The sequence below is a fragment of the Cinclus cinclus genome, chromosome 8 (genome assembly GCF_963662255.1).
Source record: "Cinclus cinclus chromosome 8, bCinCin1.1, whole genome shotgun sequence".
NCBI lineage: Eukaryota > Metazoa > Chordata > Aves > Passeriformes > Cinclidae > Cinclus > Cinclus cinclus.
In genome coordinates, this window is record NC_085053.1 from 4,086,056 (window position 1) to 4,104,759 (window position 18,704).

At 47.3% G+C, this 18,704-nt stretch overlaps 1 protein-coding gene across 1 annotated transcript in view; it reads right to left on the reverse strand.

The window, feature by feature from the left end:
- The window catches only part of PAPPA2 (pappalysin 2), an 87,037-nt gene that overhangs the window by 58,062 nt on the left and 10,271 nt on the right, over nucleotides 1-18,704 (reverse strand). Inside the window, exon 3 of the mRNA XM_062497882.1 lies at nucleotides 1,149-1,294. Within this exon, the coding sequence (XP_062353866.1) occupies nucleotides 1,149-1,294 (146 nt within the window). The remainder of the gene's footprint in view (nucleotides 1-1,148; nucleotides 1,295-18,704) is intronic.

An 18,704-nucleotide genomic window follows, 5' to 3' on the forward strand; every position in this document is an offset into this window, starting at 1 on the left:
GCAAACCATTGGGAGGGGTCTAGAGGGGAACATGTGTGGCTGAAGCACTTGCTGCAGTCATTTGATTGTCAAGCTGAGCCTTGGAAGTGATTTCTGGAAGCTGAGAGAATAAATTTCATGGAGATTTGCCTTCCTCAAGAAGCAGCTGTAGCAATATGCTATTGAAAAAACAGCCCTGAAACTCATTGAGGCAGGGAAACTGGCAAAAAGGAACTTTGAAACAGGTCTTTAATAGCAGTGTAAAACTGAACATCACACACTTGTAAAAGCAGAAGGTCTAGCTCTGCTGTGCAGGTGTCAGGAGTAATTATTTCCAGTTACTTATTGAGAAACGTTTTAGACATTTTGACTGCAAAGTGTAAAGGGCTTTGCCAGAAAACTCCAGCACTGAAGAGGTGGTAGGAGAGGCAGGAAAAAGAGAAACAACAGAAATAGCAGAAAATGCACAAAACAGCCACATTCTAGAGAACCAGTTGCCACTTTGGCTGTTTTGCAGCCTATGAGGACTGATGACCTTAAGGGTCTGCCCTGAATCCTCTGAGGCCAAGGAGAACCTTGGCCCAGCAGGTAGTAGGCCAATTTACAAAAAACATGACAAAATTTGATAGTTATCCTCACACTTGCAGCTGGATTTGGAAGTGGCCAGTTCTGGCTGCTGCCTGGGCAGCCCTGGAGCTGCTGAAATCTGCTATCTCAGCTCTGAAAACACTGACACTCCTGATTTGTATCGGTTATTACATGCTGCAGAGTAAGTTCACTGTCTCTAGAATCCTAAAAGATAGATCTGGAAGGTCCAGGAGAAACCAAATGTGAGTCTAGAACTCTCTCCAGAGCTTGCACTTATGGCAAACCTGTAGTCCCACTGCCTCACTTCCTTCACCATCAAAAGCTTCTCATAACAATGTTCTCATAACAATGAAGTCCCTTGTCAGTGCATAACCTCACCATCTTACCCACGTGTATTCAGGGAACAGGCAGCTCTTTTCCTTACAGCAGCAGCTGTTGGAACACCCAAACCTTGTTATCATGACCTTCTTATTAAACATCCACAGTGCTGAGGCACAGCACATCTACCTTTTTTGCCAAGTCAAGGAAGAGAGAGGAAAACCAATAATTCTGAGACCCCAGGAACAGGATAAGTTACTTACCCAGGTGACTAAGGGCCTCTTTATCCCAAGGCCAAGTGGCAGCACCAGCCAGCTCTTCTCGCACTGAACTGGCGAAGTAAACATTGAGGAAATGGGTGCTGTTCAGCTGCAGAGCCTCCTTCAGCTCCTTCACACTCATGTACGCCCTGCAAGGACAAAAAAGAGGAAACAGTCAGCACACACTCCAACAGAGTGAGGAGGAAAAGCAGGAGCCATCCATAGACATCATACAAAGGGTACAGCAGACCTGGAGACACCCTCAACCGTGAAACCAAAAATGTTTTAAAGCACAGAAAAATTCAGCATTTCAACAGGACACTTTGTTGTGACACTGCAAACTCTGCTCTGTAAGGTGCAGGTTCAGCTAGTGAGGGGTTTGGGTGGGGGTGGAAGGCACTCATGCAAGCCTGAAGAAGTTTTGCTAATTACAGTAGATTGTTGGCGAGTTCTACTCTCAGAAAAGGTTTTACAACCATGGGGACAAAAGAAGCTCCACAAAATAGGACAGTAGGGAACAAACAGGAGGAGAAAATATGAGAGAAGGAAGGAAATGAAGAGGTTGGTCCTGCTAGCGAAAAGAGAGGGGGTTTGGCACCAGGAAAGCAGAATTTGAGGTGGAGGGAGAGAAGAATGAATCCAGAACTCCAACTGTTTCTGACAAGGGATTTTCAGGGGCTGCCCCTGATATGGGACAAGACAGGAATGGATGTCAAACCTTACTCTTGGGAGCAGAGAGGGTTTGTCATCTGGGGCTGAGAAGTCTCTTCTCCAGCTCCTCTAGTCTATCTGGACTTCTATTCCATCCCTTTCCCCAGGAAAACCAGTATGCCAGACATGGCAGTACGTGGCAAAAACAAGGGTGTCCTGGCACTGCACAGGCACATCTCTCCTCAAGACACATCCCAGGGAATTGCACAAGGAAGAGCATGAGCAAAAACTATCTTGGAATTTGCTCAAAGAAAACCCCAAAACAAAACAAGCAAACAAAAACAAAAAAAAAAAAACCAAACTTGCAGCTCTTCTCAAAATGGACCTTGGAGAAGCCTCTGCCTGGGTCTCCTAGCACCGAGCCAAGCCCTCTTCACATCAATCTGTCCCTCTGTTCATGATCTGAATCTTTCAGAGAAGGTCTGGGATGTCTGCAGGAGCCAGCAGGGGAAAAAGAAGATAAAATAAGCTCTCAAAATAAGCTTAGTGGGGAGAGGGTAATCTCTGGAGCCAGATTCATTGAAGGGCAGGTTTAATGGGGAAAATCTCCTGTCAACACTGCTGGTTGTCTCTCCTCCCATCTTCAGAGCTGGGAATGAAGACTTGCAGGAGCGGAAAAAACACTGGAATGGGATATCCAAGACATCCATTTCTAAAGGCCACAGGAAGATAATGGGCTGGGAGAGGTGGATAGGCACTGGGCATTGCAGCAGAGCAGTAATACCCATGGGTATGCCCGAGTGTCATGAAGTAATCCTCACAATGTGGCATATCTCAGGATGTGCAGATTAAAAAAAACCAAAACAATAAACCCACAGTTAGGTTTCACTCTTCCCTCTGTGTGAGTGTTTCTGCGCAGGTCAAAAGACTGTAACACATTCACCAGAACACCAACAGTCCCAGCATTGGTCTTTAGGGAGTTCATATACTCAGCAATGCAAAACAATCAAGGTCTAACCTAACATCAGTAATAACAGCAATGGAATTATAAGGCCTTGGACTGCGATGCAAATGCCAGGTACCCTTTTAAATGGACTTCAGTGACCCTTGTGGGTCCCTTACATCTCAGGATACATGCTATGATTCTATAAATCAAGCACTACCATTTCCACCATTTGTGCCATTCACCTCATGGGCTGAGACAGGATTGGGACAGGTAGCAGAGATTGACTCCACTTTTCTATGACTTGTCTCTAGGTCTTCAGAACTTGAAGACCCTGAGCCACAGTGCGTGAAGCCATTCATTAAGAGATTCTGAGCAAGAAGAAAAACAACTCATGGAAAGGCTTTAAATACATCACTGTGGAACGATGATGGAAACACACCATTGTGGAAATAAGTCATAAGAATGACTAAACCTGCAGCATGAGGCCAACAGCAACATTAAGGTGGCAGAGCGCATTTCACTTATTCCCATGCTTCCAGGAGCAATTGGCATCTTTGAGCTGCATGGATAGATTATGAACGGAGCACAATCATTTCTACACACTAGGCTCACCATGAAGGAACACCAGCTCTGTCTGAACAAGCTGCTCTGGTGGTGTGCATTAGCAGTGATGCCCATTAGTGTATTCCTCACCACATGGGATGATGGACAGAAGGATGGAGCTGAGCACGGGCTAAGGGGAAAAAGGCACATTCTCATCTGTGATGTGGAGTGAGAAAGGAAACCAGTGAGATGTGCAAATACTCTGACATGGCAAGATTCCTGGTCAAGCTGTTACACCAAAAGGCTTCTTTAGAAAAAGAGAGGTTGCTACAGCAAACTGAAGAGAAGGAGGAAAAAATGAAAGAAAAGGATTCCAGAAATAAACTAGAGCAGGGTGGCATAAGGACCAGAGCTGTGTAAGCCCAAGGGCTATTCCCCTGGACCTGAAATAGCAGGGGCTTTCAAAAACCACTGCTGACTTGGGAGGTGTCAGGTAATAAGGCTCTTCTGACTGCCTCTCTCCTACCAGTCGGTCCCAAAAGACCATCCCAGGCTGAAGGCATCTTACACATCTTCCCAGGAACTCTGAAGATTCAGTTACTTCAGAAAAATGTTGGCTGGACTATGTGGCAAGATGAGATGACCAGCTTGTCTTCACCAGGCCCCGAGATCTCCCACCGCAAAGCAGCATTCCCAGAACACTTTCCCCAGCCACATCAGCTTGTGGAGAGAAAACTCTCCCAACCGGAAAGGACAAATTAGGAGAACTTGATCCCTTCCCTGTGATGTCTTGCCTGAGCATCCCAGACATGCGCCACGCTGACGCCATCCCTTCAACCCAACCAAGACGGGAGCAGGTCGGGAGGAATAGATAGTGAGAAGAATAAACAAACCTGAAGGACATGCTTGTGGCATGACTCGGAAGGAATAGAAGCAAAAATTTCATAGAAATAGAGCATAAAGAGGGGGAGGGGGGGAGAGAAAGTCTCCTTCACTCATCAGAGCTGCTCGGGGGACACAGACTTAAAAATAGCATCAATTCCTGACCTATGATATCTTGGAAAAATAGCCCCAAAGCCTTCCAGGCTGTCCAAATTCCAAGTGCCGATGTCAGCCCTATTCAGAGGGATATTCCTGTAGCCCCTCTTCTGGAGACATGATGTTTTTCTGGCTGTCGCCTGCTGCTCCCTTGACATTAACAACATTTTTTGTCAAAGCTTAATTATAAATAACTGTAATTTCCTCCATTGAGAGATCTGCATGGTTCAGGAATGTGAAAGGGTTAGAGGGAACAACAGCTCCAGCACAGAGAGCTGCTCAGATGGGTTGGATAAGCAAGGAGAAGAAAGGACCCTAATTTCAACCCCTATGGCACAGAAATCACAAATATCCCACTAACGTCCCCAAAGATGCAAGAAGAACAATTCTAGAATGGGCAACTCCAATTCCCCTCAAACTAAATTTCCTGCTGGCATCCTTAGGTTAGATAAGGAGCATCCAACTGGCACCTGAACCTTTTGTTTCCTGACAGGGTTCCTGCCCTCTTCTTCAGTGCTTCTGTGGTTTTCACTGAGGAAAAGGCAGAGCAGCCTTTGGTTTCCACAAACAGCCTAAATGACAGCACTCTCCTCTGCTTCCCAAAGAGTTTCCCAGTACCTACAAGACTAGAGTATTCCAAACTAGATGGTATTTACAGCAGGATGGGCACTGCAGCCCAACATGGAAGCACAAAGGATGGACAGAAGCATACATGAAGGTACAGCTGTCAGCTGAGGAGCAAAACACAAACCAACCCCAAAGAAAAGGGTAGAGGACAGAAGAGACAGAGATGGGACATCAGGTTTGACAGATTCAAAGTCAATGTTTTTCCTAGGGCATCCAAGAGCAGCCAGCTGTGTGGTGATACCACCTGAAGCTGGGGAACACTTGCAGCCCCGAAAGAGCGGAGCTTGCAAGAAGAGTAGGTGCAACAGTAGAGAGAGATTAGGGATGGAAGGGCTACAAAATTACATTATTAGAGATGAATATGGGAACGAGCACCATCCAAAACAATGGTATTTGAAGGGATGAGCCCATAATTATGAACTCTCTTACAACAGGTGATAGTGGCTCAAAGTTCTGCTGAATGACACTGATGACCTGACACTAAGGCACCACACTGCATCCTGTTCTACTTGTATGGGACATAACGAGGGGCTGTCATCCTGTGGTGCTTCTTGCCACTGAAAAAAGGAAAATAAAATGCAGCAGCTTCAGTGACTATCACCACAGAACAGTAGAATCAGAGACTTCACTGCAGACCAAGAGGATCTCCACTGGCCATTTCACAGGCACTGACGTCCTTGTTCAAAATCAGGTCCAAATAGATCACAGTGTTCAAGGTCATGTCCAGCTGGGGATTGAATAGCCACAAGGACAGCGGTTTCCCCCCCTTTCTGGGCAACTTATTCTAGTGTTTTAGCATCCTCAAGTTAAAAATAAATCCTGATGTCTAATCAGAATTTCTCACATTCACAATTGTGTCCATTGCTTCCCAGCAACTGTCCTCTTGGAGTCCTGCACCATCTTCCCTGTGTCACCCCATCATATCAAAGGGGAAAGTCATCAAACCACTGTAGATTTGTATGGTAAACTCTTACTGCACTAGACCTTACCTTATTAAAGTCTAAAGAACCAAAGCTTCCTTTCTGAGCAGTTGAAAAATCACACTCCACCCATGATCCCAGACCTCCCTGGAGAACTCACATTCTTTTTTCATGCTTTTCCTTGGAAAGTTTTGTCCTGACCACGGTGGAGACAGCACCATCCTAACCATGGTTGTAAGTCAGACTCTGAGCTGGCTTGGTCAAAGGAGAAGACTTGATATACTCAGGAGAGACAGAGCTGTTGCAGGTTTTCCAGCACAAACTTCTGGAAGCAAAAACAGGACCATTGCTGATGGGCAGGTGGGAGAGAGGAGAGGATCTGCTAAGTAGAAAACACTTTCAAGCTGTAAAACAAGCCTGACATGAGAGAAGAGGGGCAAGAGTGGCAATTTTTATTGACAGCTACACCATAACAGGAAACCTTGGGGCCACAAAGTGGCCATGACGAACAAAACACAAAAGATGGCACCTCCAAATGAAAAGCAAGGCCAGCACGTATCCCCTGCAGTACCATAAGTCAAACTGAATTTTCTGGGTACCGCAAATGTAATGCCACAGGAATTCCACTGTAATTCAAAAATAGGAGTCTTTTCCCTCTAGACCTTTCAGAGGGGATGTGGGAGTGGGGTTGGGTGGACACTGTCCAAGTGCCCTCCAAGGACAACTGGAAAATACTTGAGACCCAGCCAGCTCCAGCTAACCATACAGCCTGAAGAAGTCACAGGGGACTCCTGGCTCTGCTTTTATGTCTTTCAACCACTGCAAGGAAATTCCTCTTCCTACTTCCTGCAAGCAGAGAGGCTCCTTTTCCCCCAAACCTCTGCTTGACAAATGAGGAATCCCTCAGACTTCCCAGAAATGAGCACCAGTCTGCCAATAACATTTTTAGTGTGTGGATAACGCATTTCTCCAAGACTACAAAGGGTTAATGACAAATACAGCAACCTTGTCTCTGAGTCACAGCTCAGTCCATGAAGACAGGTGCTGATCCAGATGGTGTGAACAATTTGGGAGAGCAGACTCTCAAAATTCATCCATCAAGGGAGATGCTCTTCCAGTTGGTGAGCCCAAGTGGATATCTTCCGTTCTGACTTACCAAAGGACTCTATGGTGAATCTTCAGCGGGGGGTCTACATAGGTAGGCCTCCATGCCTGGGCTCTCTGCTTGCAGATGAATTTTCCTTGCTAGAATTTGGGAGCCCTCAACCCTACTCTCATCGCATCTCAGCCTTGCTTCCCTCCCTCCCTAGCACAGGCAGACAAAGCCCACCACCCCAGCGTAAATACGGTGCCACCTTGCCACAGCAGATAAGCCCAGACTAGTTACCTGGTCTGCTTCCAGACAAGGCTGATGGGCATTCTTGTAACTGCAGCTGCCTCACACTCTGGGTTTATCTGCCCCAAAATTTCTGGCATTAATGCAGCTTTGGGGATGCTGTGTTTTTAAGTCCTTCTGTACTTACTAGGACTATTTGCATCCCCATGACCACATCTGGGAGCTCTGACTCCAGTCCAGCACTCTGCTGGTACGCCACAAACATCCTCTGCCAGCATCATGACAACTTGACAAGGCAGCAACATCCCAATGACTCTCATCTGGACAGGCTTTGGTAACACAGCCAGATACAAAACACATGCAAGATGGGAAGGGAAGACCGAGAAAGAGCCAGACGTTCCCCTGGGATCACAGGAAGCACAACACTGCTGGAATAATACCCTCTGTAGTGCTCAGGAGTCTTTCATCAACTTCACTGGATGCTGGACCACAGCCAAAGAGTATTTGAGTCCACAAGGGATGAGGACATCACACAGTTCTTGGACATGCCTGGAAAAATCCACCTCTGAGGCACTGACAGCACAAGTAGAAGAGCAGCCTAGGAAGTAGCCATCATTGGCAGGACAGTTTAAGTTTTGCATGGGAGGCAGAGTATCAAGATGCCGAAGAGAATGAGAGGGAAAACAGGATCTTTCATGATCAGGAGGTTCCCTTATGAATGAGCAATTCCTGTTAGATTCAGAGTTAACTTTCCATCTCCATGTGTGAGCATGGGACTGAAGCAGTAGCAGATACTGAAAGTAGCTCAAGGCTGTGACCCTTCCACACAGATTTATGGGAGAAAGGGAGCTAGAAGGCTGAAGATTGCTAGCACACAGCTCTGTTACATCATTACACAACTTCTGAGGTCAGATTTGGGAAAGAAAGACATTAACGATAGTGTTAGACCAGAAAGCCTGCAGGGCATTTTGCCCTGAGATAGGCTGAAAAAAAGCGCTGCTAACAATGGCATGGCCCAGATATTCCTGGAAGTGTTGGCTAAAAAGTTATTCACTAAATCATCACTGATCAGCCAAAGGCAATGCTATTTTAGACCTGGTTTTGGTAAGCAGTGCAGAAATTATGAAAGAGCAGATGAGAGAAAGAAAATTTGGCCTCAACTTGTAACGAGTTGATTCTGATCAACTTAAATGGGGGGATGAACACAGGTCTTGAATGAATTGAAAATCAGGACTGACCAGCAGATATTACTGTATCAGAGCTGTCCGGGAAAATGGGGTGAAATGGAATTCCCTGAAATCAAGGTGACTCCAGTGAAAACAAAAAGATACTTTCAGAAATAAGGAAAAAAGAAGGAAGAAGCAGATCTGCTGAGGAGCTGAAGCTCAGTGTCATTGAGATGCTTCCCTGGACTAAACTACAGTAAGGTCCCCATCTTTATTCAAGTTTAAACACATGGTATGGAGCAGAGCTCAAGATAAAGACAAAAAAATAAAAAGGTGGCAGCAGTTGGATGGGGGCTGAAGTGTCAGTGGGACTGGGTGGAAGACGGACCACTGGGGAAGGTAGCAAGTCCCAACTCCAGATGTGTGGGATGTAGGAATATAGAGCAGGGGGGCAAAAAGCAAAAGGAAGGAGTGCAGAAATACAAACATTCATAGATTAAAAAAAAATTCAGTGGATGTAACACATTTGCAGGGGAAATGCCACCTTGGATCCAGAAGGACTGACCAGAGAACACAAGACTGGAGAAAAGTTGATGTGGTACATGCAGAGATGTCCGAGAGGGTGAATAAGGATGACAATGAGACAGGCTAATTGGGTTGTCCTCTCTCTAAAGACCTGTTCCCAGCTGGCTCTCTTTAAAGGGGATGAACTGTTTTTGTGGTTCTAGGAGAGTGTTATTGAAAACTGCCAGCACTCACTCTTTAGCCTGTATGGAAGTGAATCCCTCCCAGTTGAGCTTTGAGCAAGCTGCCATTTACCCTTCAAAAATCTAAAACCTTTGTCTTAGCACTACCCACCAGCACCATAACAGGATCCAAAATCCACAATATTGTGATCACTGCAGACAAGAGTACCACTAGCCGAGCCACAGTCAGGCATCAAGGAGTCATCTTTGCCTCTGCCATCACAACAGGATACCTGACTTTAGGAAATCTGTGTTAATTTCTCCCTATCAGCCTGCCCAGAGACTGCTTTTCTGCCACACGCTGCTTTCCTCTCTGGATCTTGTTACAGCTCTGTTAACAGCTTACATGCAGGGCAAGAGGGCAGAGACCAATTTTAAGGCTGGTTGCATGTGGTATTCATGTTTTTTGGGGGCTGAACTGAGGACATTCCCCCACTTGTGCTGAATACAGGAGAATAAGCCTCAGGAGAGTTTAACCCCCAGCTGTGCTCTCACAACATGGTGGGCACCCTCAGGACACAGTACCAATGGGGTGCACATGTGCACTGAATACTTGGATCACAGAAAAACACTGGTTTTGTGATATTTGCACCCTGAGGGCAGGGCTGCCTCACTGCCTCACTCAACTACTTGCTGCCATGCACATATTGGGCACCACAGCCTGTTCAAGGGCCTCTTGGGATGGCTGTGATGGGAATCCCAGCACATGTCCATGTGTCTGTGTAGGCTTCCTGGACAGATCTGAGGTACCACCAGCCCTAGCATACCTTTGGAGGAAATAAGAAATAAGCTTTTTAAGAAATACTCATTGGGACTCAGATACCAACATTCTCAGCATTCTGTTCAAGCTGCTTTTCAGTCTCTTAAAAAAAAAAAAAATGCTGATGGTTGTGGCTATTTGGTAGACCTGTATTCATTCTCTCCTGAGCTCCTGGAGGAGTCAGTCCTGCACTGCAAAGAGCACTAAGGCCAACCACCCAAGTGGCCATGGGGTCCTGCTACCTGACACAGAACCCATTGTAAAAGAAAGTCCCACACCACTTGTTCTAGGGATAGATGTCTACACTCCATGCAGGAACAGGAGCTCACATGCTCCTCTCCACCTGCCTCAAATTAAACTCTCTTAGGAAGGAAAGGACCAATTCATTATGTTGCCTCCTCCACTCCCATCACAACTACCATCCAACATCACTACATTGTTGGAGGGGAAGAGGTGTCTTTTCCATGAATGGCCTTATGGAGACATCTAGACATGGCCCCATAGCACAGACATCATCCCCAGCAAGAGATGTCTTGGGGACACAACAACAGGAAGGAGTGCTGGATCAGGCACACACAGCAGAGAAATCCCGGGCTGTGGGAAGGAGCAGAGGGCTGTAGTGAAGCTGACTGAAGGAAGCATGAAGGGAGATAAGCAAGGGAAGCGAGGCCTCTCCACCAAGGGGCACAACAGCTTTGGGCCGACGCCGGCAGCGAGCCTGCATCCCAAGAGCTGCGGCTGTCCGGCAGAGATGGCAAGGAGCAAAGCCCTAATCTGAAAGGACAGCTGGATCACAAAGCTCCCCATGCTTCTCTGACAAGCCAAGATGTGGGAGCCAGGGCTGGGACCCCTTCCTTCTGCATTGCTCTTCCCCCAGCCTTGGTGCATGTCCTGAACCACTACCCATCCTCAGAGGGGACAACGGGCACATCGATGGGTGACTTCCAGGGATGGGCATACCAGGGCTGTAACCCTCCACCCTCAATGCTCAGCAGGGAAACAGGGTTGCTCCACTCCAGTTTTAGGATTGACACAGGTCTTGCCTCCCATGCATGGTAAGAAGTGTGCCAGCAGGACAAGGGAGGGGATTCTTCCCCTCTACTCTGTTCTTGTGAGACACCACCTTCAGAGTGGGGTCCAGAGCTGGGGGTCCCAGAGCTGCAGCATTTGGGGCTGCCAGCATAAGAAAAATGTGGACCTGTCAGGCTGAGCCCAGAGGAGGCCACAGAGATGATCAGAGGGCTGGAGCACCTCTGCTGTGCAGACCTAGGCAACACAGGAAACCCTGTGCCACCAAGAACTGATCTACAAATTTAGCATTTCTTACACCACTTCAGCCCTAAAGCACATTTTTTTTTCTGCCAAACAACCAAACTCTACACAGGCTTGAAATTTAATACAAAATAAGCTAAATGTTTCCAAAAAGCTCCTGCAGGAGTCTGGCTTTGCGCTTGTGTTAGCAGTAGTGATTCAACCCATGAACCTCTATTTTCACCCCCTCAGGGAAGACAAATCCATGCAAGTCCCATAAACTTCCTGACTTATATGACAATTCTCATGTTGCTTAAGCATAATGGGCCATCAACTTTCCCCTGGGATAAATTTGGCCTGGCAAACTGTCTTTTAGTGCTCTACATCTTGGGGGAGTTGATAGCATTTAGGGTTTATTTTAATGGAGTCAGTAGCCATGATCAATTGTAAAAGCTCTATTTCCACGGAAATGAGAATTTAATAGATTTTTGAAAATGCTGGTTATTGACCCAATGGGCCTTAATGGCTTAAAAAAACATCTGATTATAGTGTGTATGAGTAAATGCGTATGATTTTCAAATGAATACTGGAATAGGTAGTAAAAACCCATTTAAATTGCAGGAACCTGGTCAATAGGGAGTTTCCATTTGCTTGTTTGGCTTTTCTATTTCTATCTGAGTGAATCATGGCCGTCTCTTCCTCGGAGAGGCTCACCATTTCCTCACAGCTGAGATCATCCTAAAGGACACAGCCCATCAGAGCCCCAGGAGGGTCTAGGGATGTCTTTCATTAGAGCAGCAATGATGCAGAGCTGGTCTCTCAGAACAGCTGGGCTCCCAGATGCTTCCACATTGGGAACATAGCATGCACGGACCATCTCTCATGGATGATGCACCCATTGCTCACAGGACAGCTCCTTGGGAGCTGAAAAGAAATGCGTGCCTCAGACTCATGGATTTAAACTCAACCTACAGGTTCCCAGCTGAAAGGGAAATTCCCAGGCAGAAATCTTGGTTTGTCTGGGGTTGACACATATCAAAGACATCAATAAGAGTGAACTCCAAAGGAATGCACGAATTGCTAAGAAGTAACCTTGGAAGCAATGGACAGACTAAACTCTGATATTTATTTCACAGAGCCTGTGAGCACTGAGTGAAGACCCCTGCTCCAACTAGGGCATGAATTTACAGTTATCACCCCCAAAAGCCCTCCAAGGCCTACCAAGGCTCAGCACAAGGTTGCAATTATTCCCCATTTTTCTCATCACTGGAGTGGCTCTTTTCTGGCTGCCTTTTTTGTGAGGCTGCAGGCACACAGAGGCCCAAGATTTTTACCTGTTTGAAACCAAACTGTGGGTTCAGCCACTGCAAAGATGAGATCCAAGGACATGCATGCAGAACAGCAGGGCTGGGTGAGATTCCATAGAATAATCCCTAAGAACAAAGCAGAAAACAAAACCCAAGGACCTGAAAACTCCCAAATTTCAAAGGGACATCTGTTTTCATGATCCCTCAAAACCTTCCCTTTCAAAAATCCAGTGAAGCAGCAATTAGAGAGTTCAGAGCTTCAGACTGTTGCCTCTTGTTCTCATCAGTGGAATAAGCAAAGGAGACAAACACTGCAGCTCCCCACCTGCTTCCACCCCAGTAACGCATCTCCCACTTCCATGTTCAAGTATCATGGGTTGGTTTAGGTTGGAAATGACCTGAAAGACTATCTCATTCCATCCTTCTGCCATTGGCAGGGACGCTTTCCATTAGAACAAGTGCTCCAAGCCCTGTCCAACCAGGCCTTAAACACTTCCAGGAATGGGGCAGCCACAACTTCTCTGAGACATCATCCTTGAAAATGTGAAAAGAGCTGTAGTTGCAGGGAGTTATTAAAAAAAAAAATCAAAAGAAAGAGTTAAAGATCCAGTTCGGAAGCACTGAGGGGAAGGAAAAGAGCTCTGTCTGGGAGAAAGGCAGTGTAGCAGCAGCTGAGGGAAGGAGGGGAGTCCAGCCTTGCAATCCAAAGCCCAGCATAAGCAGCATCCCAGCTCCAGCACCCACCAACTACTTTGGAGAGACTTGCTATCCACAGCACAGGGTGAGCACTCGCCTTCCTTCTGCAATGCCAATGCTGCCTGGAGTTACACAGGGTGTGGGAGAGAGGGCAAGCAAGAAGCAGCAGGGGAAATGAAGAAACATGTTTGCAGTCCTGTGCGGTTTTGGGAGGCAGAACTCAACAGTGGCAAGTTATTCTAGAGCCAGTTCCAAGCTAAACAAGTCAGGGATTATTCCCTTTCTGTCTGGATTGTTTGTTTCAAAGTAAAGTAAGAAAAACCATCCAGGCCAGGACAATGTTTTACAGGTCTTTTTTGCCTAAGGTTGCACAGATCAGCCTTGTCCCACCTAAGCTACAAGAACAGACCTGTAAATCAGTTATATTGCTTTTTGCCTAAAACAAAAACATAAAGCAATGTTCCAAGCTTAGGGAAGCCTCATGGCTCTTGAACACAACTCAGGGTCACCAGGAACCCAAACTTCTCTATCAATTTTTATAGTGCAATTCACAATCTGTTTAGGTAAGGGAGAGGGGATAACACCAGTGGGTGTAGTTTTCCTGGTCTGCCCCACCACTGCATTGGCTTCACATGGCTGAGCAGTGTCTCAGTGCCAGGAGGTTCATTAAAGCCCTCCAGACAGGGCAACTGTGCAACTTTTTTCCTTGCATTTAGCCAGGACAGAGCAGCTTCATCTCCTTTCATTAAATGCATCTCTTTCCTGTCCAGGAACTGGGAGGCAGAAGGGCCAGAGGCCAGCATTAATGGCAGCACCTCATTGCTGCATGAGTGGGGGAAAGATATCCAAGACTGCTGTGCCTCACTTTCCCTGGCTGATGATTATCTTTACCCACAGCACAGGCAGGTGTTTGCAAGAATCTTGGAAGATGTGACCTCTGCTGTGCAGGGTTTTCACAGGAGCTCAGAGAAGTGAGGCACCCATATCTCACCACTGTTCAAGGGAAAGCAAGCGTCCTGCTCTTCCCAAGTGTTTCCTCCTCTCTCAAAGCACCCTGTTCCACAGGACAGATCTCAGCTACTGGGAAAGAAGAGGACCAGTGGACTGGGTGAAATGGTGAAGGTGACATTCAGCACATGTGGCAGAGAGGATCTGTCACACGCTGCCTAAAGACAAAAAGCTGGGACTGATGTACATCACCTTCAGCACCAGGTCTCAGCAGAGGGAGTGCGTGGAGAGAAACATGGACTGATGTGTATCAGGAGGCAGCTTGGTCATCTCCTGACAGAAGGCTTGGCTGGAAAAGAGGGCCCAGCCCACAAACTTGTTTCTGTATGGATGCAAAAGGAGGAACACCGATCTTGAGGCCATCTCCAAGAACAGCCAAAGTGATAAGAAAAAAAAGAAAAATCAGTCTCTGTTTTCCATCCAGCCTCCCTGACAAACAGGGCAGCAGGAAAGGCACCACAGACACTGCAAGGCTGGGGAAGGATTTCTGCTGGTGCCAGACAAGCCTGCAGCCAGCTGCATGGGCATCCCCATCCATCAGCAGTGCAGCACAGGCAATGAAAGGGCGGCAGAAGAGCAGGGTGCCACCCTTCCAGTCCCTGGCCTGTGACTTCTGTTCAGATTCCTGGGCACTGGCAGGATAAGGATGCTTTAACAGGCCTGACAGCAGTGGATCAATTTACTGAGCAAGGATGATGCTCCCAGGCCATTAAGCTAACTGCTCGAGAGGAACCACACAACCCTGTGGTCAATAAGCCCCTCCTTGTGCACTCTTCACCGTGATGGCAATGTCTAGTCTTCCCAAAATTTTGTAACATTCACCCTAAACTTCTCACTGAAGGGCAAAAACTTGCAACCATGATATTGGTCAGGAAAGGGATTGAGAAAGAGGAAAAGAAATCTGCTCAAGCCAAACATCTTCAACTTGCTTTTTAGATGCATATATATATATATATTTATTTTATTTTTTTAGGGTAAAACCAAGTCCCAAGCCTCCAGCTTATTTTTAGAACAAGGCAACTGGGTGTCCCAGCCAGAACAAAAAGTGCACAAGCCAGTATTCTAAAAATGCCTTCTTCACAGATATAAAAAGGACCATGAGATAATTCCTTGGGGAAATTCTGTAGTGCAACAATCATACATTAACAGAGAAAAAAAAAAAAAAAAAAAACAACCAAAAACTAAGGCTGCCTCTCATCCCCAGCATAGCCCTTGTGAGGTGACAGTCACAAACATTCAGCATCCTCATCCTTCTTAAAGCCTCCAAAACAAGTCCTCTGCTTCACACCATCTCAGTGGGCTTGGGCGATGCTGGATTCACTCCCTCTCACCCCACTGTCCTCTGGAAAGGGGCAGTTTGATTTCCTAAATAACAGTAGTGGCTGAGCCAAGGAAAACTAAAAGGAGTATGTTCACTTAAGGACTCCCCGGGCCATAGTTCAGGCTGCCAGCTCAACATAGATTAAATCATCCCAGAGACCTTGTGTCAGTGCCAGCTGATGGGATGTCCCTCCAGATGGCTGCCAAGCTGCTGCCACCTCAGTTCCTGGGGTCTCACGGGCCTGGCCAGGGTCTCAGCTGGTGTCCTCCACCCACAGGCATGGGTACAGTAGGATGAGGAGGAGCCCTGGGGAGACCTAACAAAGACTGACCCCTCCGAGCCATCAGACACATGCTGTTCCTTCACAATTGCAATCCCAACACAATCGCCGCCCCCCCCCCTCAAGTGAGTCCCCAAGTTGGTGTTTTTGAGAACAATAGCTCACATCTGGCACAGCTGTTTTCCCCAAAAGCACCCAGGCTGCCTGCAGCCACTGGGCAGGGGTGCTGTGCCCTCGCTCTCACGCAGATCATGTTCTGCCTCTCCCATAGAGATGTGGTCACCCCTGGGGGGAACCGAGCAGGTTCCTCCAGGAATGCACTGCCTGGCAGCTCTATGCCCACAGGAAGGTTGATGGGAGTGAGTGAGACTCATCCTCCCGTAGAGGCTCATTAGATATTAACCCCTGAGCTCTCTACCTTGGCAAGAAAAGAAGTGCAGCATTACTGTGATTTTATTTCCTAATTTAGCACCCAAAAAAACAAGGCAGAGAAGATTTGTGTACATCAACAAGATGGGACTGGGAACCACCCCTTGGAGCTAGACACTTCTACACTCATGCTGCTCTTCCAGATCCATGGGGTTACAACAGAGCTCTGGTCCCACCAGAAGGGGGTATCACACGGAGCCCTCTGCCTTTGGAAGGTGCTCCTAAGAGCCTGCACGGGTCCTTGGGCAGCAGCACCCTCGTGCTTAGTTATTTACCCCTGGCAAGAAGTAACTTCTGCAGTCCCACTGCCCTCCCTCCAGCTGCTGGATGGGCTGAGTCAGACCCTGGTATGCCACCTGTGCTTTAGAGGGAGTCTCCATGCTGGAGCCCCCCACCACCACCTCCTCTGCCACAGCAATACAGTCTCTTACCATCCCAAGTCTCCCAAGTCCTTCCACTTGGGAGCAAAATCCCACTGCTGGGCTCCTGCAGCTTAGCAGTGGTAACATGCCAAATACTCTCCAATCAGAGATTATCTATCTCCATACTGTCCAACACTTTGAGAAGATCAAAAGCAAAATCTGGGGTCTTCACCCCTAAAGCTAGGGTTCAGGGTGGGCTGAGGCACTTTCACGTGGGTGTAGCCTCCAAATCCCATCACAAGCAAGCAGTTTGGGATATCCTGCCCACTTGATATAACGGGCTCTATCAAAAATATTCCCTCCTATTTTTTGCTAAGTTTTAAAACTGTTAATCCATAAGAAAGCTCTGAGAGAAGGAACTTTCCTACAAGGGAAGGAGAAGTTTTCCAATGAGCTCAAGTCCAAGCACTCACAAAACTTTAAAGCATCCAACAAATCATCAGGCTCTAGAAACAAGTCCTGTTTACTACTTCACCCCCACAGCCCCAGCAGGTGTAATAGAGAGTAGAAGCAACAAGCTCAGAAGCCAGTGAACCCATCACTGCCACTTTTGGTGTCTCCAAAGCACTCCTCTCCTCACCACTTTAAAGCCCCAAGCCCAGCACTTGAGACTTGGCTCTTCAGATGCACCAAGACAGTATTTGGACACATGCCAGTAGGACTCCAAGAGCTGCCAGAGGGAGCTCATAAAACAGCCAGAGCCCAGGTTCTGAGCAGAGAACCTCCTAGCCATACACTCCTCACGAGACAAACATAGTCTCTGCCACTCCACAGGCAGTGAAAGTCACTGAAAATACCCTCTCCCATCCACCCTTCAAGCAGCCAACCAACCACAAGCAGCAGACACCTATCATCTTCAGATGAATCTGTTCTCTGTAACAGCCCCAGCAGCCTAAGGCTGTACACAAGGAATTTACTTCTGCAATAACTTTGCCTATATCTGCCCTCTTTCACAGTAAGAAAGGCCTACTAAGATTTCCTGTAGCAAAAGAAGAAGGGGAAGGGAGTAGTTAATTTTAATGCTGTTTTACCATCTGGCTGGGATTAAGGCCCAGGCAGGTCAGCTCTGGCCCCAAGATACCTCATTGCCTCACCTGCTCTCAATTTGACACCCTTTATGCTCTCAGGTCCAACCACATTCAGCTGAACATCTTCCGACAAGGGGCTGATCAGGTGCCTCAGGAGAGCTCCGAGTGATTCCTGCTTCCTCATGGTTATCTACCAAAGACTTTTAGTGAGGTTAATGTGGATCAGCTTTTGAAGGCAAGGCTTAAACCGCAGGAGGCTCCCCAGCAGCCTTAGCCAATTAAGCACCAGTCCCTTAGGAGGGAGGCCACCTAAGCTTGCCTTAAAGCCCATCACGTGTCCAGTTCATCAGGTACATTTTAACACCACAGCTTTGGTCATCAAGCTTGGAGACACCAGGAATGTTTCACTTCCTTTTGTCACTTTGGTTATTTCTGCCTTTACTTTGGGCAGCAAGATGAAAGGCCCGACAGCTCTACCCTTACCCACTTTGCTCTCCAGACTCCCCTCCGGTTTTTCTTTTCACATTAACTGTGTCACACACCAGATTCCCATTGACTGAGTGCCCGAGGGGACCCTCGCTGAGTGTTAATTGCTGCTAATGAGCTGTTGCTGCTTTCCTTCCAAGAGCACCAATTACAGCAGCACTCAAACTCTGCAAGAAGATGGGAGCCTGCAGAAAATTAAGGCAAATTTTGATCTAGACCCTGACATTGGACTTCCCAGCAACTCCTGGAAAATGACTGAAGCTGGAATAAAACTGGGTGAAAGATGATAGTCAGTAATTCTCCTGATGCTACCTGTCCCCTTGTTCCTCATAAGGTGGACCAGGGGTGCATGAGAAGTCTGTGACTTGTTTCCCATGTCTCCTGTTGGGGTGCCTTGCAGGAATGTCTACACACAGCTCTCTACCTGAGCTCTTGCTCAAGTCTCCTCCAGCCACAAATGCACAGTCCCACTGGTGGGTTTCACCTGTGTGTGGGGGCCCAGCTGGCTCATAGCACAGCAGGACTTGTCTTGTTCCATGTGTTACCAGAGGAGGTGCAGGAGGGACTCAGCCAGGTGTTTCAGTGCCACTGATATCAT